The 23,233-nt window shown below is 42.0% G+C and overlaps 1 protein-coding gene across 5 annotated transcripts in view; it reads right to left on the reverse strand.

The window, feature by feature from the left end:
* NHSL1 (NHS like 1) overlaps positions 1-23,233 on the reverse strand; it is a 243,738-nt gene that overhangs the window by 142,190 nt on the left and 78,315 nt on the right. For 2 of the 5 annotated variants that reach the window (XM_069488919.1, XM_069488917.1), the window contains exon 1: positions 414-1,259. The exons of the other annotated variants lie outside the window; for them this stretch is intronic. In XM_069488919.1, the coding sequence (XP_069345020.1) occupies positions 414-615 (202 nt within the window). In that variant the 5' untranslated portion in view covers positions 616-1,259. Of the gene's footprint in view, positions 1-413; positions 1,260-23,233 lie in introns of those variants that run through there. 5 annotated transcript variants of the gene reach the window in all.

Genomic DNA, 23,233 nt, shown 5'->3' on the forward strand with positions numbered 1-23,233 from the left:
AAAGATGCAAGAAGATTATCCGTGATTCCCAAAGTGCTCTCAGAGTCAGTGTTCACGTTCTAACCCCATCCTTGCAAGAGCAGAAAATTCTCTCTCTGATGGTGGGTTACCATTGAACTTTTCACAAGTCACATGAGCATGTGGATCTGATGAAGGAAGCGACTGTGCTCGAGGACAAATAACAGCTATTTTATCCTTCTTAGAAGGATATGATCTCAAGCTGCGTCTAGCTGGAAGAGCATTTTTATTTTAGACACGTAAACAAATGAATGGCGCTGAACTCCAATGCAAAAACAAAAAAGAAACTCCTAATGGGGGCAAAAATCACGAAGGGAAATCAGTGATAGAAACAAAGACTTCTACATAACAAACTTTTGAAAATGTTTGAATTAAAAAAAAAAAAATCAAGTCACCTTTTCTGGGCTGGGTTCTGTATATCCAGTTCTCATCGTCGGCTTCCACCTGCTGCCCACAGACGGAGAGCTCTCCATCGCTGCGAAACAGCCTCTTTGTCTGCCTGGACAAGGAGGAGAAATTTATCCAACTCACAGCACGTGAGAGAGAGCCTGCATGTGGCTTGAGTCTGAAGGAACCCGAGGAGCGTTCCTTTTTCATCTTCTTTCACATCAAAATCGCCTAGAGACAAAGGACGGCCCCACAAACAAAAAGCTCCGGGTTTGAAATTGGGCCGGGTCCTTCCCAGGGGCCTGTCGCTTCCCACTTACTCAGACAGCGCTGAGCGTCAGGCACAGCATCATGCAAAAAGATTGCTTCTGTGTCACCCAGTTAGAACGAAAAGGAAAATAAGGGGTTAAGAAAGAAGAAAAAAACAATGTTTTACCCTAGGCACACTGTGGCACTCGGTTTCTAGATCAGCGATATCCACAGCCACAACATCAAAATAAATAAAAGTACAATCTCAAAAATGAAGCGGGGTGTTCAAGAGCACTTGTCAAGACTTTGCGAAGAACAGAGCCAAGGCACTCCGACTCTCTGGTGTGTCCCCAGCATCCCAAACTGACGTCCTACTGCGCTCCCGGGCATCCTTCCCCGCAAGGGCAGAGCGCTAACCGGCTGTTGCAGAGGGAAGGAAGTGCTCGCCCTGGAGAGAAGGACTGATCGCGAAGCCCGGCACCCAGTCTAAAGTTCACCCGCACAGGTTGCTCGGCAGAAATCAGAGCGCGGCTCACTTGCCCAGCACAGCGCAAAATCACAAACCGCCCACTCGCCGCCTTCCAGTCTGCGCGGCGCTCGCCCGCTCGCCGGGAGCCGCAGGACTCCGCAAACAATAAACCAGGCGGCGTGGCTAGTGCTTGGATCCCAGAGCGAGCACTCCCGCGAAAGAGGATAGGCCTTCGCGACACCAAAGGCACCTCATTGGAGACAGAAGACTCCGCCTCTCCACAGTCAATACTTCAGTGGCAGTTCAAACTTCCGAACTCCTGCAAAGCTGTGCATATGCAAGTCTGTGCGGAATACAGACTCCCGGGGGTAAAAAGAAAGAACTTGCTTATTAATTATCAGACCATCCTTCTGCAAGTGCGATTTTGAGAAGGGCTTTAATACAGGATATAGTTATATACATATCCAGCATTTCCAACTGGATGTAGGAATGCCATCATCTGAGGAACTATACTTCCAAAGAGAATAACACCCACCCAGCTATCACTTCACTCTCAGCTTTCAGCAAAGGTGAAATGCAGCCATTATGCACCTGTAATCGCCTCTCCTGCCTGTCACCAGCAGCCAGAGTGTGGGGCTAAGGACTCTCCTCTGCTCCCTCACCGGCAGCTCCTGGGGGTCATTCTTCTCCAGCCTTGAGTGATCATCCTATCACAGAGAATCATCTCAGAGCTATGATAGTGGCAATTAGCTGCAGGCTCTTGCCCTAAGCCTCAGCTGCAAACTATCTAGAGACACATCTTGCAATGCATTTGGGTGTAGCATTTCACCCAAGGCCAACATACTGTAATTCCAAGGCCCTAGGAATGTTTAAAGTCCCTACAATTTTCCATTATGTAGACTTCAGTCAACATTCCCTTCCCCAAAGTGTTATGTGGAATAAGGCAGGTAACTAGAGAACTAGGTCCATCATGCTTTGCTTTACTCAGCATTGATCAAAAATATTAAAATAACAAATTGCAATCACAAATAAACTCCTATTAAAAATTATAAAAGTAGAATTTGCACCATACATCTACTACAATTCACTGAGATTTAAAAAAAAAAAAAAAGAAAGAAAGAAAAAGGCTCTCCAAGCTTACTGGGACTAGACCATTTGTAGAAGAAAATCAGAACATCTGGAAGTGCTCCAAGGATGGGCAGTTCATGCTACACCATGGAAACGACAACAGAGGACAGGTACTACTAAGGGTGAGGCTACAAAACAGCCCAGGTGGCACAGATATAGACTCAGTTTAAAAGCTAAATGGGCCCTTAAGAGATCGTGTAGTTTAAACCCTTCAATTTACAGCTAGAGAAACTTGGACCTAGAGGAAGTATGTCACACCCAATGTCACACAGAGCAGTCAGTAATCAGGACCAGACTGTGTCAGACATCACTGGGACCAGAGCTTCACACTTACCAGGGATGCTTGCTACACTGCCAACTGCTCTGGGCCTGTTTCAATTATTAATTGGAATGATAATTCTACCTTGACCACTATTATAAGTGCAAAAATAATATAATTATGCATAACACCAGTGGCTAACATCAAAGTTCAAGCTTCTGGTATATCCTTTCTGAATCAAAGACACTTTTTGAAGATCTCAAAATATAAAATGAAACGTAAAAAAACAAAAAAGAATACCTCACCAGAAAATCCATAAATACCCCACAAATGCTATTTACCATTTCAGAGATTTGTAGGACTCCCAACACACATCTATGCACACTCAAAGGATCCATGGAGTCCAAACAATGAATGCAATTCTCTCCTCCTAGTTGTCTACATGCTGCAGCTGTATTTTTAATTTGGAAATATCTAAGCTCTGTAATAAACCTTATGCTGTTCTTTATATACCAGAAGTGCTGTTCAGTGCTTTTTCTCAACTCCCCCTCCTTAGAGTGTGCATACATTACAAGAGCATGGATGTAACCAGTGAGCTTTCCTCTGGTACCCCATCCCTGCACACAGCAAAGAGCTAATGGAAGGGGCTAAAGGAATACTTACTGCCAAGCAACCAAAAATGATAAGTGGTCCACTCACAGACTACATTCATGACTCTCCCTCAGAATGTGTCCACCTACGCTGGATTTCCAGAAACTGTGTTGCCACAAACCTCAAGACCTAGGGATACACTTGCATTATAACCGATTCTCTGTCTACTATCTAGTCCATGTTTCTGTTATATTGGGCCTTGATTATTAAATCTTCATTTATGTAAAAGAATGTCAAATAAATTAACTTCTTTTATAAGTGGATCAGAGTTCCTGTTGGCCAAGAGAGAATGTAATGGTTTAAATCAGCTTTGGGGGAAATATTTAAATTTTAACTATTCATGCTAGATATATACTACAATTAGCTTAGGAAGTCTTAAATCAGCTTCTTATGAAGCTATTGCATATATTCAAACCATATTTATTTAGCAACTACGATGAAGCACACATTTTAATTACCAGGACCGTCAACCCAAGAGCCATACAAATCCTCCCAGCAGCAGGGCCATGGCTACTTTGTGCCACGAGGTGCATGTATATTATTGCTAATCCTCATAATAACCCTGCCATGGAAAATCTCTACTTTTAGAGTATAATTGTTTCTTTCAAATAACTTCAGCTATAATCTCCAAAGTAATAAAAACATCTTAATTTAACCATTTTTCCCCCATGAAAATCTACAACGGAACACATTCTCTGTAGACCCTGCGTACAGACATGCTGAACAGATTTGATCCACGCTCACACTGTGCTGCGCTTCCCCACGCCCCTCTCACTGTCAGGCTGTCAAACTGAAACCCCTGCTGTCACCACATGTGCCAATAACTGCTCCCTGCCTACCACTTTGCCATGGCTGAGCTTCAGGCATTGGGAATCAGATAAACAAGATTGCTTAAATTACATGTTTAGTGGGAGTCAATGAGGGCTCGCAGAATAAATGCATAGCCTTCGTAGAATGGCTTTGTCGCAGCTGCCTCCTGGGCCAGCATCCTTGTCCTTTACCACCGGGATGGAAGCCCAAGGGTTGAAGTGGCTGGAGGAGCAGCCCCTGTATAATGACCCTCGGGTGGATCTATACCAGGTTTATGATTGATTGCCTCTTTTATATCAATTTCTCAGCACTTGAGGCTCACTAACCCATCATTACTGACAAAAAGACAAGAAATTATATTATCTCAGAAATGATTTAAGTAATACATTAAGGAAAAGTTAACTATAAAAACTAGGAGCACCAGAACATATTACTAGGGGAAGTTCTAGAGTCTTCTTCCTTGGGAATTCCTAAATCAAATACCCATTAATTTGCAAAGATTTATTTATATTTCTACCAAGAGTCAAAGGGATAGACTGAATAAGTTTAGAAGGTCCTTGACAAAAGACACAGTATTTCATGTTTCAATATATACCGGCATCCTTAAAAAGGAGCTTAGCTCTGATGAAAGTTTTTGATTTAATACAAATTATTAAACAGGACAGGAGATAGGATTAGACAAACCCCTGAACCCGATCGGGCCTGAGATCGTTCTACTAGCCATCTGTGGCAAATGCCAGCCAAAGTAGGAACTAATTTCAAGTGCCATCAGCTTTTTGGCCTCAAAGGCCACAAATGAGCACTGCGACTTCTAATTTCCGTGTGTAGCTCGTCTGCCCTGTCCAACCTAAAAGGGAGATCAAGAGAGGCAGGACCTTGAAGTTAGAAATCCATGAGACAGTGCCGGCTGGCTGGACCCACTGGGGTTGGCAGGTGTGGCAGGGAGCGGGGCACACACGGAAGGCGTCCGGACAGGGACAGTGGAAAAAACCTCGCACAGCGGTGAGCAGAACGGCTCTACACTGCGTCCTGCTCTGAAGCAGGGAGCAGTGAAGTGTGCCCCTCATCAGATTACCACATGAATCACCCAGACAACCCACAGGGACCTTTAGCTTCTAGGACAGGGCACAGTAGGTTTTCCAACTGTCATCTCCTGTGAATAATTTAAGAGTAGATTTAAATGGAAATCTTTCTATGAGGTAATTTGTACACACTAATAATGAAAGCTTATCTTGACATCAAAAGTAAACAGTTTGAGCCAGATATTTATAGCCAAAAAACAAAACAAAACAAAACAATCCCCAAACCGTATTACTCCCAGCACCACAGCAAACAAGCTCCCCATGGTACACGAAATCCTCCCTCCCTTATCCACCCCCCACCCCCCAAGGCATTAAACAACTGGACTCAAGGAAGAAGTCATGGAAGACAAAACACAGCTATTACCTGTTCAGAGCCGGTGCTATTTTCAGGTTGCCTCACCTACCACTGCTCCAGCATTTAAGAGAAAGAAAAGCACTACCCTTTCATTAAACCCTAGTTTAAAAGTCATAGATGCCTTTCAATGGAATTAATGGTGTTGCTGCCCTCAAATGGCAAACATTTATGCATACAAATCATCACAAGCCCAACTGCCACTTTTCAATGTCTTCGTGTCTGAAAAGGACAGATCTGACATCCTAAGCCTTAGCCACACTGTCCCCATGGGATCACTTGATACAGGAGCAATATGGCAGATTACGGCCCTCGATCCCCTGAGGTGGAACGCACCGCAAAGAGCTAAAGATTGTCCCTCGTACAGGAGCCGCCACGGACAGAGAACGTGGGCTGTCAGAGGCTTGGTGAGCAGTCGATAATGCAAAATCTGTATCAACCTGAACCCAGAAAATGTCCCAATCCAAGGTGTTCAGATGGGGCGGAACCCTAAAACTTAGCATTAACTTTGAAATTCTTCTGATATAAGAAGACCAAGAGCAAATCTATTCTGAAATAGAAATAAAATTCCAAACCAAAAAAATTTTTTTAAATCATGACTTCCTTTGTTCTTGATACCTTTCCTGTGGCCTCACCAGTGATCACTATAGTTATTTGTTCTGCCTAGTCAATCTGGTTTTGTTTTTGTTTTTGCAAACTTTTTAAGAACATAAATCACAGGAGATCTTACTGAAATGTGGAATAGGATTTAGGCCTAAGGAAGGGGCTGAAATTCTGAACTCCTACAAGCACCCCATGAGGCCAGTCCATGGACCACCTTTAAATTAGCACAGCACTAGAGGGCAGGGGGCTCCTCTTTCATCCTCCTGTCCCTTACAGCACCTTACACACAGCCAGCATTTAACTATGGTGGTCACAGGGTGAGCGATGGAACCATCCATCATTTCCATGTTACCTCTTTCTTTGGATCTTAACATATTTCAAGGTAAGAAGATAATTAGACCTTTACAGCGATCATTCCTTTATGACTAAATCACAAAAAGCAAAAGCAAAATTTATAAACTGGCAAAAAGTATATAATCCAAATTAAAGGGTTAATAATAAAATTCCATTATTCATATAGTTATACTGTTTCACTCTGGGAAGAAAGAAGGTTACTAACGGAGAGGCTGTATGCTTTTCTTAATCTGTATGCTTCCATCCCCCAAAACTCCAACCATCCTGCCCAGAACCCCCCGGTGCAATCAGCAGTGAGCCAAGATTCAAAAAGCAGCCACGTTCTACCCGATAATCCACACAGACAGGCTGGGACCTCCTGGGTTCCACCAAGTGAATTTAATGGCCCTGTGACAGTGGAAAATTTTTTTTACATCAGCTTTTCCTGGTAGATATTTAAGATAATTTTTCAGTCAACTTTAGTGACCTTCCAAAGAGTTTATTCTAATTAACTCTATATTTAAAATGATATTCACTATGAGTCTCTAGTACTACCCTGAATATACGTGATTTTTAAGACATTTTATCAATTCCGCCTACTTTTATTATGCCACTACTACACGCTAAATGCATGTTATATATTGCTGATACTAGCAGTGATTTCCAGTGAACCAGATAAATCTTACTTCTAACAATATAAGTTACCAGAATTGGGTACAAAGTACCTAAAATTCTTTAATCAGTGGCACTCAGTACACAAGGAAACAGACGGAAATGCAAATACACATATTCAGTATTACTGCAACGCCCCAGGCATCAGTATATGGGTCATCTCCAGAGATGGGCAAGAGCCCAGTTAAAAGGATCAGTTCACAAATTGATTGATCTCTTGCTGGGAGATCAGCCAGCCAAGCTGGTTCTAAAGCACAAAAGATAGGGCCCTGCCCTAGAGGAGTGTAAAAGGTATTGTAGGAGACAGATATGCACAGTTACTTTCAACATAATGCAAAAAAGGAAATACAAGAAACATGCAGGGGGTCTGAGTCTAGTCTCTGAGGGTCTGAGTGGGTTCTTTGGGATGAGAAATGCTCTCTGAGTGGAGTTTTCTAGTATTCAAGGGGATTTGGCCAACCAGTAGTATCTTAGTAAACCCACGCTCCGGGGTTAGGGCAGGGGACGTGGCAAACCATGATTTGTAGCGCCTATTTGCCAATCTCCCTAGTATAAAGACTCTCACCATCGCCAATTTTTCAAGTACCAACAATTTAACAACGTGCTTGCTAAAATCTTGAAAATGTAAGAACTGCCTCTCACAGCCAGTACATCTGGTGGCTCCAGTATACTACTGAATTTGGCAAACATAATAATTCGATAAAATCAACAACTTGGCATAAAATGAACAGCCCCCAAACGACTAATTTTTTAGCATTAGAAGGGTGAGAGAGCAAAAACTATAAATGTTACCTTATATGGGAAAAGGTATGTTGTTGTGATTCAGTTGAGAGTCTCGAGATGGGGAGACGACCCTGGATTAACTGGCTGGGCCCTAAATGCAGAGAAGCAGGAGATTTCGGCCAGAGGAGGAAAAGGCCACAGAGCCTGATACTGGAGCGGAAGCAGCAAGGAACAGGGTCTCCCCTAGAACCTCCGGAGGGCGAGCTGTCCCGCAACCGTGTGACGCCAGACTTCTGGCCTCCAGAACTATGAGCGAATAAACTGTCATCGTTTTCAGCCACCAAGTTTGTGGTGCTATTTTACAGCAGCCATAAGAAACTGATGTAGTGGGGTCCCAAGGGCAACTTTTTGACCTGTTGTATCTTTAACCATTTCTGTTCATTTTGTAAGAATTCTGAGATTTTTTTTTTGTACTCTTACGCTTTTCAAAATTTTCAATTGCTTTTCAGCCATTTATTTTGTGCTGTTTATAAAAGCAAAAGTTGGGAAAACTTGGCCTAATAGGAGATTAGTTGAAGCAAGCTAAATTGCCAAAATCTTATACTTTATAGAAATTTTGGACAGGAAAAAAAATCTAATAAAGGTCCAGAAGTATTTATACCAAGGGTTGTGAGCAGCTGACACTGGGTTGGGGATCTGCAGTGTGATCTTAGGCTCTTACTTTCTGAATCTTGGTCTCTGTCATATCAGAGTGCCTTGAAAATTAAAAAAACTTAAAGACTGGAAGTTTTCAGGTTCTATTTTTTAAAAATCCAATTTTAAGCCAATAATGCCTGCTGTGGTTGGTTGTGTAGCTGTTTGAACACCTATTGTTGGTTTTGCATGTGTGAGGTAGGTCATGACGTGATGAAAAGTGTGACTTTTTTTAGCCAAAGTGGCTTTAATTTGAAGAGCAATTTTTAAATTACTGAAAATATGTAGATGAAGTATAATGAGTAATCTTCAATTACTTCACAGTATTCCATTTCCTCAAGCCCAAGTTATCCCGGAATAACTGGGTAAAAATAAATGAGATTAAGAAATTTTTTTAAAAAGGCAGGACAAAGAAAACTGTGAAAAAAATTCTGAAACCAGTGAGCAAATAGTCACAATGACCCACTTGCTTTCAGCCACACTGTTCCAGACAGAGCACTGCTACCATCTTAAAAGTGCAGACGTATTTTATAGATGAGACACTGAGGAGAAGGGTGATAAAGTAACTTGCCGATGGTCCCCAAGTAACTAGGTAGTGGAGCTGAGAATCTGCCCAACACGCAGTCAGCGGCCTTCCCTCCACCGTGCTGAGGGCCACTGCCTGCAGATGTCTCACCTGGGCTGCTGCAATGCCCGGGAATAGGGCCACCCCGCTTTCAGCTCTGCCCCCCAAACTCTGTCCTCCACACTGCCAGTCACACCATGCTCTCTGCCTCCACGTCTGGAACATTTCTCATCTTTTCCACCTGCTTAACTTTCACTCACCCTTCAAAACTTCTGCCAAGATCTGCCTCGATTAAAATAAGCAAATGTTTATTGGGCCCCATATCACTTGCCCATGGCTTCATAACAAACTACCCCCCAAACTCAGTTGTTTACAACAATCATCATTTATGATTTCTCACAAGTCAGTGCGTGGTCTGGAGGTCAGGGTGGCTCTGCTCCGAGGTGGCTGTCCCCGTGTGCCTAAGACGGAGGAATTTCCTGGGACATGGAACTTCAGTTTTAAAATGGGGAACAGTCACAGGTACACCAGGATGGTTGGTCCACTTAGTGGTGACCTGAAGGTATCTCTCCTCCCCCTCCTAGGACCAGCAGGCGGGTCCTAGCTTATCTTTCCCATGCCCAGGGCACCAGAGAGCACAAGCGCTGCACAAGCCTCTTCGGCAGGGGGACTGCCGACATCCCACTGGCCAAAGCCGGTCACCTGCCCAAGCCCAGCAGCATCAGGGCAGGGAAATATGCTCCACTCGAGCAAGTGAGGGTGGAGGGGTAGGGTGGGTGCATATTTCTGAATCTCATCTACCACAAGCATCTGCTGGGCAAGTTACAAGGGTTAAAGATGCCAAAAAAACCATTCCTGACTGTAGGGATTAGATCACGTTAGGCGTCCCTCCTACGAGTTCCCAATCACACCCCACGCAGAGAGTTGCTGCTCTTAACCTATCACATTTGCAATTATGCAGTTGCCACTCAAGAGGGAGAAGGAGGCTTTTGTCACTGTGTGCACAGTCCCTGGCACACAGCAAGCACTAAATCAATGCTGGTTACACAGAACTGGTCGATTATATGCTCTTTACCATCATGCTCAACTCTCTCCTGGCAAATGTACTCTAGTTTTTTTACTGGACTTTGGTATTCTCTCACATAAAATGCTGGAGGAGATACAAGAGCCAGACAGTAAATATTTTCAGGCTTTGCCAACTCTACAGTTTCTGTTGCAACTACTCAATCTGTCACTGTAGCAAAAAAGCAGCCAGACAATATGTAAACAAAGGAGGGGAGCTGGGTTTCAATAAAACTTTATTTACAAAAACAGGTGGTGGGCTTTATTTGATCTATAGACTATAGACTCTGGATTAGAAAAAGTATCAATGGCACTCAGAGTTGTGTGGACTGCACAGGCAGGGAAACTTCAAACCAATACTTCTCCACATGTGTTCCTTAGGACACCTCCACCAGAATCACCTTGAATTGTGGCGGGGGAGTTGGGTCCTATATAGTAAACGCCTCTGGGGAGAAACCTAGGAATCTACATTCAAACAAGCCTCTAACATGCATCTTTTATACACGTTAATAAAGTTTGGGAAAATCGTGGATTTCAAACTGTTACATGACAATTACAGGTAAATATGCAGAGTTGAAGTTTCTACTCATAATTTCACCGAAAATGCACAAACATTATACCATAAGTATACATATAGTACAAAATCAGTAAGAGATAGATGAGGATGATATCCTGAAAATATTACCAGTGGATATTATAAGCAGGACATAGCATAATGGGTTGTTTTAATTATTTTTTATTTTAATTTTTCCATCAATTGCATGCTACACATACACTGTAAACTTTTTAATCATCTAATTTCTAATTCTCATTTAGAATTATTTCGTTTTTGAGACACGGTCTCACTCTTTTGGCTGGGCTGGAGTGCAGTGGTGTCATCATAGCTCACTGCAGCCTCCAAATCCTGGGCGCAAGTGACCCTCCTCCTTCAGCCTCCTGAGTAGCTGGGACTACAGGTGCGCACCACCACCCCCAGCTAATTTTTGTATTTCTTTGTAGAGACGGGGTCTCATTATGTCAGAATTCTTTTAAACTAGAGAAAAGGAGAGAAATTGGCACTGATTTAATCATTAATGGTTTGCCATATTGACTTCAGTTTCTTTAAAATAAAATATTACAGATAAACAAACATCTCTCTCTTCCCCCATCTCCCAGTGGTAACATTATTCTAAATTTGGTATTTTTCCCAAACAGGTTTTCTCACCCTTTTTCTATATACCTATGTGTTCATCAACAAGATACAGCAGTATTTTGTGTTTAAGCTTCACAAATAATATTATAACTGCCCAAATCATTTTAAAAGCTATTTTTATAAAATAATATTAAAACTTTCCACTCCCTCTGCCACTAAGGGAACCATGGACTCGGTACTGCTCATAAACCGAGTCAGCTGGTCCTTTTCCTACACTCCTATTTGAGTAATTAAAGGAACACTTCACAGCTGAATGTATCTAAAAATTGATCTCTAAGTTTCTATATGCGATATGCAAATCTGCTTAAGGCTGTGGCCTTTTGTGTTTCTCCCACAAATTTATTAAATTTAAATCTATCAAAATTTCACTCATTGTATAAGAATGTTTTCTTTAAACACTTAACAAATTTAAGCTTTCTGGGACACATGGAAACATACAAGCGAATATAAAGACAGCTTTATCTTTATGTGTTTTTCTCTTTCCCAACAATTTTTACAGCCATAGGCACTGCCAACACTCTCAACAGCCCTCAAAAATCTCCAAGTAAAAAGGCGATTTAGAGAAGGGGAATCCAATTTGATAAGGACTACTTCCGTTGTCCCTGTGCAATCGCATTTGTCAGAGTCTTAAAGGATAAGGAGAAACTTAGAAAACAAAAGGTCTAAGGAACACTTAAGACACTCAGAAATTTAGAGTCGAAACACTTATTCCCCAGCGTCAAAACTGGATATGTTAAATCAAGAGAACTTCTGTTATTATAACACGCTACTCTAAGATACGCCGTCAAAAAGAACTTCAAAGAAGGATGAAGTGCTTCTGCAAAATAAACACCAGGCCCTTCCCACCGATGGCAGGCTGGAGTGGGCTGATGGAGACCGGCCGGCACAAAGGAAGCATTCGTTCTAGAGAGTGTCCTTTCTACCTGCCGTCTTCCCCAGCCAGCACAACGCCATCTCCCGGAAACACAGGAGAACTGTGACAGAGCTGCTTCAAAAGTAGCTCCGTGAGGAAGGACCGCAGGTCCTCGGTTCTCATTGCTATGCTCAAACCCCTGCATGCCTAAGACACCAAGGACTTTATTTCTTAGAGTTGTCACGAAAACTAAATGAGAAAATACTGACATTATTAGCACTCAATAATTAGCAGGTTATTTGCAGCAGCAACAGCAGCAGCAAAGAGGTAGCAGGTGACCTAGGAGTCCTTGATGGAGATGCGGCTGGTGGACAGGCAGAGGTGACCGGCTGAGGCCAGGAGCAGTGATTACAATGACATCCGTCACGTGCAGGGAAGGACGGAGAGTCAGATTCCCATCAGGAAAACGTTTTCCCTCAGGGAAATATTTCACTCCTGCCAGAACTGGGAGGGAAAGAAGTGAGCACCCGAGTCTCACCTATAAAAACGCAATTTTAAAAATAACCTCACTTGTGTCATTTTGCCTAGCTGTTGGACACATTTTTCTCCCCAAAATGAGGTGAGGCAATGAATGGTTCAAAGAAAAGTGTGGGCCGGGCGCGGTGGCTCACGCCTGTAATCCTAGCACTCTGGGAGGCCGAGGCGGGTGGATAGCTCGAGGTCAGGAGTTCGAGACCAGCCTGAGCAAGAGCGAGACCCCATCTCTACTAAAAATAGAAAGACATTATATGGACAACTAAAAATCTATATAGAAAAAAATTAGCCGGGCATAGTGGCGCATGCCTGTAGTCCCAGCTACTTGGGAGGCTGAGACAGTAGGATCGCTTAAGCCAAGGAGTCTGAGGTTGCTGTGAGCTAAGCTGACGCCATGGCACTCATTCTAGCCTGGGCAACAAAGTGAGACTCTGTCTCAACAAAAAAAAAAAAAAAAAAAAAGAAAAGTGTGAAGTCTTCATGTACTCACCAGAAAATTGGTTTCCCTTAACATCACCTAAATACACATCTAGGAACGACACCAAACGGATATCAGACTGAGGTGGGGGGTGGGAGAGGGGATGGGGGTATGCCTACACAATGCGCACCGTTTGGGGAATGGTAACACTTGAAGGTGCTGACTCGGGAAGGGGGGGAGGGACATATACCTACCTGATGGGTGCAATGCGCACTACCTGGGGAACGGACACGCCTGGAGCTCTGACTTGGGGGGAAAGGCGGTACATGGGCAACGTATGTAACCTGCAATTCTGTATCCCCCATAACAATAAGATGAAATAAAAAAAAAAACAGTGAAGAAAAAAAAGAGAGAAGTGTGAAGTCTTGACAAGTTAAAAAAAATTACTACAAAAATAGTGTAGGTATAGCTACCTTACCTCATAAGGAATGTCAGTTACTAAAAATAGCTGAAAAATTAAAACAATAGAAAACTCCAAATTATACATACATTCACTCACTCACTCAAAATGTTCCAGGCATTTCTGAAGTTTGCTTTACTGATAATTTTTCTGGGGAAAAAAAATGAACACAGAAGAAAAGTACCAGGCACCATACAGTTCCATAAAACATACATTATCATTTTAGTTGATAAGAAAATGCTTAGCTAAGAGTAAGTTACATTTCAAAAGAAGGGGAAAAAGGTAATGACATCAACAATAGAGTCCAACACCAGTTACTCAGCATATAGGAAATTATGGCAGGGCATAGCCTGTATTTGAGATACAGAAAGTGACATCACTTAAGAATTAACTAAGTCACTTAATAAGCATACAAGTAATAATATGCCATCTTCAGAAGAGGCATCCTCTACAAGCTGAGATTACAGGGAAGTCCGAAGAAAGATCAAATTCTAATTTACTTAACTACGATATTGCCTCATAGTAAAATATAACTAAAAAAATCAATAGTCTAATCAAATGTTTTGCCATCAGCCTAATGAAGGTGGCAGCAGGGGCGGGGAGGGGGGGGTGGTGAACAGAGGGATGATCGGTAAATATTTGTGGGTGTCCCTGATCCACAGCCAAGCACAACACCCGGGACACTGAGTCCCATATGTTAATGGCCTCACATCACTCAAAGACAAGAGACACAGGATGGGCCAGGCCCAACTGAAACTGTATTATTGCTCTGATTCTCAACTGTGGCTGAACATCAGAACCATCTTTTGTAAAAGATTCTTATTCAAAAGGTCAAGGGCAGATTTGGGAGGGTTTTGCTTGGCACTTGTGTTTTAAAAAGCTCGTGGTCTATGTAAGCTACATCTCCTACCCCTCATTTAAGAGCCACTGATCTTTGAGAAAGTTTACATTTTGTTTATAGATAGACCTGCCAAGCAACCGTTCTGTGTTTCCGATGTTAATATTTAAGAAACAAAGAAAAAGAAGAAGTCTGCCATTTTTCCAATTCTAATACTTAAAAATGTTCAAATGTGCATCCAATGCAAAACCTCAAAAGCTTCCTGCACAGCACGCAGGGGCCAATGGGTCTCTGAGTCTGAACGCCCGGCACCATCAGGAAAGACACAACATGCTGCCTCCCCGGTTACCAGGAAAACTAAGTCATCCACTTCATACTATTTGTTTATTTAAGCGACAGAAGCTTGGGACCAAAGATCTTTGAGATAATCCCGTCATTCACTTTCACCATACAGACGAGGAAACAGACATTGTGATGCCAGCTCCACGGCAGCGGGGATTTCATCGAAGCAGTTTACCACTGTGTGGCCCAGCACCTAGCAGGTGCTCCACAAACTTTTTAGAAACTAATTGTCAGGGCTAGCTTATTGGCAAAGTTGGGACCCAGAGTCAGGCACAGTTTAAAATCATAATAATAATAACTACTCACTGCAACTACATTGAAACCAAATTGAGCCTAAGAGAAGTAAAGCCACTTTGCAAGATCGCACCTCTCCAACAGTACGGAGCTTCAACTCCCTCTGGCTTCCCACTGCCTTGAATCGCCAGGATCATCTATCCATGGAATAGACACGTCGCATATAAAAAAAAATCCCTTCTGAGATTAACACAGCAAACTGATTTCTTAAAATGTTGTTATTAAATTTTAACAGCTGGGCTGGAAGAAAGCTCCAGTAGAGGAAATTAACTTTGTCAGATTGCAACATTAAGTGTAAAAAGTTTAACTTAGAGCAGATGGCTCTATTAGAAATAAGACTGCTCACCTCCTCCTCGCTCCATTGAAAATCATGTTTGAAATCGGGTCTCACATACGGAGCCATCCTCAAAACACAGTATGGTTTGCCTGCAGTTGACCAGCAGGTGGCAGAGTAGAACAATCCCTCCTTAATAAAGCCTCCGACAGAAGAGAATTGGGTGGATTCACAGGGAAGGTGTATTTGTATTCTAACACCGGCTGACATCTGGATTAGGAACCAGCAAAGGATCCTGCATCCAATGAAACCTGAGGGTAGCTCATAAAATAAAAACAGTCAAATATCCATTCACTCCATCAACCTGGAGGTTAAAATTCAGAAGTGTCTTTTGTACTTTCTCTGGACAGCATGGGTGAGGAGCGAAAAGGAAGAAACAGTACAGAGGGCAGTGTGTTCCAGGCTTTCCAGCATCCGAGGGGCTTATATTAATCAGTGTTTCCCAAATTGGCCTGATCCCAAAATTAGGTTGGGGTGCTTATTAAAGTACAGACCACTGGGCCCACCCTAGATGCACAGAATCTTTGGGGAAAGGGCCAGAGAATCCCCTGGGGGCTTATTAGACAAGTGTGGGATCTGCTGGCTTGTGTGCTACCTGGAGGGCACGTCCTCCCACATCCTCCACACCCTATGTGTGGTTGGAAGCTCTGCATTATAATAACCTGCCCACAGGTGAGGAACTGCATCCAAGACTTGCTCAGAGTACGTAGTAAGAAAGTGGCTTGGCAGGGACTCACTAAGCCCTCACCGCTCAGCACGCACAGCCTTTGGTCGGTCCATCGGAGTAAGCAGTCCAGGAGGACTATGGTAGCCTAGGAGTTTGAGACCAGCCTGGGCAACAGAGGAAGACCTCATCTCCACAAAAAATTTAAAAATTAGCTGGGCATGGTGGCACACACCTGTAGTCCCAGCTACTCAGGAGGCCGAGGCAAGAGGATCACTTGAGCCCAGGAGTTTGAGGCGGCAGTGAGCTATGATCATGCCACGGTACTCCAGCCTGGGCAAAAGAATAAGACCTTATCTATTTAAAAAAAAAATTAATGAATAGATAATATAAGAAGCAAGGCTTTAGTACATTCCTCTCCCCTTTCAGCAACATACAGAACAACACAGAGAGGCAGAAGCAAAAATATCTGAATCAGAAAAATATCTGAATATTCTGATCTTGACTTCAGCACTTCTACTTATTGACATCGGATCTTGGGTAAGCCTCTCTGAAGCACCTTCCCCAGCAGGAAAAGAACAGCAATACCGCCACCTAGTGGGGTTATGAGTCAAGCACGGAGCACTTTAGAAGGCGCTTAGAACAAAGAATCATCATTGTATTGTCAGGCATATCATTTTGAACTTGAGAATCTGCAGGGTATAATCAGCAAAAGGAATAGGTAAGGGATTATCGACACCACTTATTTAAGGGGGGAAACATTGGCAGCAGATATTATACTGTGGCTTACGCTGCAGAGAAAAGGGGTAAAATTATAGAAACTTTCAAGTATTATTCAAAGTGACCCTCCACCCTTATTCATGGTTTCACTTTCCACAGTTTCAATTACTCAAGGTCAACTGTAGTCTGAAAATATTAAATGGAAAATTCCAGAAATAATCCGGAAGACTTAAATTGCACGCTGTTCTGAGTATGGTGATGAAACCCCCTGCCGTTGGGAGCCCTCCTGCCCTGGAGGTGGATCATCCCTGGGTCCAGCGAGCGGATCCACGCTGTGTGCACTACCCGCTCCCGGGTTACTAATAGCCTGCTCGGTTATCAGACCCGAAAACCATAGTGTATGAAGAATTCGGTACTATCTGCGGTTTCAAGCATCCTCTGGGGGTCCTGGAATGTATTCCCGGAAGATAAGGGGAGAATACTGTAACTTGAAAGTTACCATTTTAAAATATTTTGGGGGCCTTTTTTTCTTAATTATTCTATGACAATGTATTCTCATAGCCGTAATAAAACTATAGCAAATTTAATCATCACCCTCAAGAAACCTACTCCCCAAAACATAAAACTAAACAAACCAAATTATCACTTTTAAAGGACATTTCGAGGTATCTGTCAGTTTAGCCTGCATGAAAGAATGTAACGGAATGAAAATAGAACACAAGATGCTTCTTATACTATAGTGACTCTGTAAAACTATATAGCCAGAGCTCAAAAGTGGACGGTGGTTGGTGTGCATTCTCTTAAGGCAAAATGTCTGTGGATATATCCTAGTAGGTTAGTCTAAATATTTTCTAAAGCATATCAAATAGGGCAACTAGGAGCTATTTTAGCTTTTTAGAAGAAATGCTAATGAAGCAAAACTTTTGCCTGTAGACAATAACTAACTTTTCTCCAAAAAGCATCACATATGCACCACTTCATATGCCAAATGCCACAGCCACAGGAAATCAGTTGCCCACAGCCTTATAAATCAAAATTTACATGCTTCCCCATTTTCTGTTACAGACTTTTGTAGCCAAATGTTGTGATCAAAGTTCACTTCAAATTTTAAAAATAAAGTTTCATTTAATGGAGGCTTGATGAATCCCATGTGAAGGCCATTAAAACATACACACCCACTTCTGTGCAAACCAGAAAATCAGCAGAATTCAAAGACTTATTGAATCTCGAAGCTGGAAGGTCCCTACTTGTGACAAATGATTCACACATCCTATTATGCACAGAAGGTAGACCACTGTCACCAAGGCGGTCAGTAGCACTGTCAGGACTAGAATCCCCGTCTCCTTACCCCAGTTCAGGTTCTGTTTAAGTCTGGCTCTGAAATTAGTGATTCCCCCTTGAAACTCTCCAAGTACATCAGTGAGTCATGGTTCCGTTTCCTCTCCCTGTTCCAAATAGCCTTTGGTAGCACAGAGTTCATTCATTCACAATAATGCTAATTCACTCTCACAGAGTACTAGTACACTTAGGAACCATGACTTGCCAGGCAACCCTCAAATCAGTGAAGCCCAATGGCCAACTCAATCTAAAAAGAAAAAGGAACCTAACCCTTAGCACTTAAAATACTTCCTTTCAACCTACTGTAAAACAACCACCTCACTTTCATTAGGAGATGAAAAGTGAGTCATTTCTTTCATCCAGCAGACGGTCTCCCCAGGCACAAACTCATGCACATTATACTTCATGGGACCTTTTAAATATTTACTTGTTAACAGTATTCTTCCTTTCAGGTCAAAGATTATAGTACTTAGCAACACAAAGAAAGCAGAGGGATATAGTTATGAATTAGTAAACTTTGTTGCCAAGCCTTCCATTTGTTAATTCAGTCCAACATCAAAGGGGAGTTTATAGAGAAGTTCAGCTGTCAGAAATTAACCCTAAGAAAATTACTGAATCAAAAAGTGACTTGGGCAGTTTTTCCCAAACTGGTGTTAAGGAAAAACCGTTCACTTGTAGGTATAGGAGCTTAAAAAGTCTCCTCCGATGAAATAAGTTTGTTTAATGCAAACAAAGTTTTTGAAAGGCTTTTTGTCTTGTTAAGCACAGGATTTCCCAGCCCTTGATATGCTAATTTTGCTGTAAATTTCCAAGGATGGGGGTGGGGCCGGTTTATTTGATTGCATTAATTATCTAGAAGGGTGGATGGAAATAAAATAGGAGAAATGTACTACACTTATTCAGTAGCTTCTGAGCAACAAAGTGGAGAAAGGATTTTTTTAAAGTACCAGTATTTTTGATCTTCAGTAGCAGAAAATAGTTAGACTCCCATTCACAACTATTTCAAGACAAGGTGGGAGTCTCTGTTAAGTCAATTGGCACAATGAACCCAAATAAAACTAAATCCTTGAAAGCTTAACTTCTCATTGCCAACAGGACTGCCAATTTCACTGGGCTTCTGCAACTGCTCCCTGGCTCTAAGCAAAAACAGCCCCTAGACTTGTTCCTAGGGAATAAAGTAGAGTCATTGTGTATTTTCCCTGAACTCTTTGATCTGCATGCGCTAGTCTATTTCAGTGTTTTTTAACCATGGCTGTACATCAGAATCACCTAGGGAGCTTTTAACTCTACAGATGTATGGGCCCACTGCCAAACCTACAGACTCCAACATGATTCCCAGTGAGCAACAGCCAGAGCTGAAAACCACGCTTCTGCTTCCTAGGAAGATCAAGACAGTAAGACAAATAGTTGATAGCGCACCTACCTTAAATTGAGCACATTGACACTAACACGGAAAGGGGTACATAGCAAGATTACAATGAGTCCCCAAGTTTACAGACAAATCTATATCACTCACAAGTGGGCTTTTTCTTTTCTAGGCCATTTTCACAAAGAAAGAAAAATGTATGATTAAGACTTTAAAAGGAGCACCGCGCTTAAAACCAGGAGTGCGCCGCAAAACTCATTCAAGTGCAGACAGCTGAGGCTAGGGGGCTGCTGGTTCACACGTGAGCCAAGTCCCTGAGCCCCAACACAAACCCCACCCAGCACACGACCCTAATTTGTGACTCAACATTTCACTACATGTCTTGGACCTTTGGAAGTCGCCTCAGAAAGTCAAAACCGGGAATGTTCACTGTGCCAAAGCCGAGTTTGCTGTATGAAATACAGCACAGGGTGTAAGCCTCTGTGGGTCTTGTCGTCAGTCAGTCACCTATGGGAGACAGAAAGTGATGTTTGAAAACTGTTCTAAACCCTTTCTAAATAATACCTGAACTGTTTTCGGCATACAGTCTCTAGGCAGTGTATGTCAGAAAAAGGAACAGGCACAAGGAGGGAGAGTTAAAACTAAAGATATATTAAGTCTTTTTAATAGAACCAACTTCGATATAGTAACAGACCCTGGAATAGATTATTAATATAAAAAGAATCTCTCCCTCTTTCCTTTCTGAATGTTTTTAATCAGCAGAAAAGATATTTATGCACATTGAATAGATAAGAATAGCACAGAATAAAGGAAAAGTTGAGAGATTGTTAAGCAACAAAGCCATGAGTTCTGATGGAGATAAAGGTTGAGAGAAAGTAGAAAGTCAGGGTCCACAGGCTGCCGAGGCTGCCGGCTGCCACACTGTGTCCGCACATGCGTGTGCCACAGGGCTTGTACAGCCGCCAGGCAGAGGTGGCTCCAACATGGCCTGACTTCCTCCTCCTTATTAATAGCATGCTGGTGTCTCCGGGTCTCTTTCCCTTTAACACTGCCCTTCTTCCCAACCCCAAGGAGAAAAAAAAAGGTCATAAAGCTCTCTTTGGAAGCCAAAACCAAAAATATCCAGGACAAGAAGTATATTTCCCTCACAGTTCTCATGCAAACCAACTAGAAAGACATTTCTGTCATAATGATCTGAATGTCTTCCGGTATTCAAGGGTCAATCCAATGAAGGCAAAAGAAGAGGGCCTAGGAGGCAGGACCCAGCACTGCCTGACAGGGGAGTAACTTGGGATAAACTGCTGAAAATCTCTGGGCATCATGACTGTCCAGTTGAAGAGATTAAGTTACCAGCCCTAAGTCTCTCCCAGTATTCCGTCTAGGTTCCCTGCTACAGACCCAGATCCACCAGCGCTAACTCCACTTGGCAGTTTTGTATGAACAATGCGACACGTCAACTATTGTTAAACTACAACGGGAGGCCTGCAGGGTCACGTGGAAATAATTTTTTGAAATGAAAGCTTTTTCATCAACTACACACAAAGCGATTAATACATCTAAAAATAGACTAAAAGGATTATATGGACAAGTCAAAATGTGATTTTGATGGATGAAGTGGGTGGCTAAAATATCATGACATATTTAAAACCAAGTGAAGATACTGAACGGTATTTCACTTGCTAAAATGCTTAAGATGGGGCGGTACATTTGGCAAGACACCCAAGGTTCCTGAAAGAGTCAGGAGCACCACAAAAAGACCATCTCAAGGAGCTCGCTGCGGTTAATTTAGCAGAGCTGTTCCTAAGAGGTTAACCAAGCTTTGTAAGTTTTTAAGTTCGCATCCATTTCTCACCCACATTCAGGAGGGCAGGGGGAAGCTCTCAAAGCTTCAATGAGATAATCCTTTAAAACAGTCTCCAGAGGCAGCAGCGGTAGCAAATTATTCCTACCTCGCACGAATTAAGCTCACAGAAACACTCTCTCAAGGAAAGTTTCAAGAGCTCAGGATTCCCACCCCACAATCAAAAAGCTAAGACCTCCAAATAGTGAGTAGAACACACAAGCCTAATGAAGTGCTGGCATACAAGGCATCAATGCGTGAAAGTGGCTGGTTGGTTTCTGAATTTTTTATCTGGTATCACGCAGCATAAAGAGCAAAGAATTGACAGGAAATGATTTTAGGAAGCCTGAAATTTTCATTCCTACTCAGATGCTGTTATTTCCTTTCAATAGTAAAAGCGACATAAACTATTGATTTGACAAATTCTCATTCAGTTGTCTGTGCTATTCATGGTTACAGAACTTTAATCCAAAAATCGAACAAACATCATCAGATGCTTTACTTTTAAAGAGCTCCTACGTAAATGGCATTCCTTGTTTGTGTTATCTTAGTGTGGACATTGTCCTTGTCATTTCCTTTAGCAGCGGCGAATTGGGGAGACCCAGAAGTGAACATGATGGCCTGTTAAAGTATGTGTGGGAAGCAAGATAAACCAATCAACTGTACGGTGAAAGTAGGCATCTGCAAGGTAAAAAGCAACTAAGTTTGTGCACCTCTTGGTATGCATGTTATCTTTCAATGAAAAGTTCCAAAAAATAAATTAAAAAAAAAAACATTATTCTTTTATGTAACATATAGCCTTGCATCAACTTGACAATGTTACACTTTAACATAAAAGTATCTACTAGGTTTACCAATAGGTCCTCTTGGGATAAAAATCAAACATTGAAGAGAAATGTAGATTTGTAATCAAAAGCCAAGATAACATTTCTAATAACGTAAAAACCTAATGTAAACTTAAGATTCCCTGTGTCTTAGTTCCACCTCCAGATAAAACAAAATGGTATATATTTTATTGAGCTGGTGAATCATTGCTCAAGTACCTAAGATCCTCTATTGAAAACTGTAATCTCTTTATTTTCCTGTATTAAATGGAAATGAAGAAACACACAGAACATGTACTGATAGAGGGCCACTACCAACCCAGGTAGAGTGGGAACTGCTAAGGACCCAGGGATGAAGTAAGATAACACATGGTCTGATCTAGTGGGGTTAGCAGGCAGGGAAACAGGAAGACAGGGGAGTGTGACCTGGCAGGCATTGTTACAACAAATGGTACACAACTTTGCAACCTGTGACCTGCCTGGGTTTATTTTACACATACCCTTTTATATACACAATAAAAGATGTAACATACATTAACATTACTCAATGAAGAACTAATTAAGGGAATTCATTAATGAATAAAGGGAATTCTTTCATTTCTATTGACATTCATCATTTTTAGGGGGTTGGAGGGTCTCCCCTACCCTATGCTTTGTATTATATTTAACTTTCCTGCATTAATATTTCTTTCTCATCTTTTAGTCTAGTTTTAAATTCATGCCTTTTTTGCTTCCTGATGCTCATATCTAGGTTGCTTAATTGTTCTTCTGCTGCTGAATAAGTGCCGGTGACCTTAATTGAAAGAGCTTGCCTTTCTATTACCCAATTTTTTTACCCCTAATTGCCACCCGGAGAATGAATTTCAATTCCTACTATTTCATTTACACATCTAAGCCCAGACCAATTTCTTTCCAAACCAAACAGGACCTGAGTGCCTCTTATTGACATTTACAAATTTATTCTTTTACCTATTATCATTTGCTTAATTCAATAATGCAGAATACCTGGCAAATTCCATTTTTAAAATTCCAGGAGATGGCCTGAGTTCCATTCCTGTATTTTCTTATACTTAGTTTATATTTTAAATTCATTTTGATAGACAAGAGATTTTTCAGGAGAATGGATGTGAGGAATGAGGTGGCTTTGGATTTAGACAGAC

The sequence above is a fragment of the Eulemur rufifrons genome, chromosome 15 (genome assembly GCF_041146395.1).
Source record: "Eulemur rufifrons isolate Redbay chromosome 15, OSU_ERuf_1, whole genome shotgun sequence".
Classification (NCBI taxonomy): Eukaryota; Metazoa; Chordata; class Mammalia; order Primates; family Lemuridae; genus Eulemur; species Eulemur rufifrons.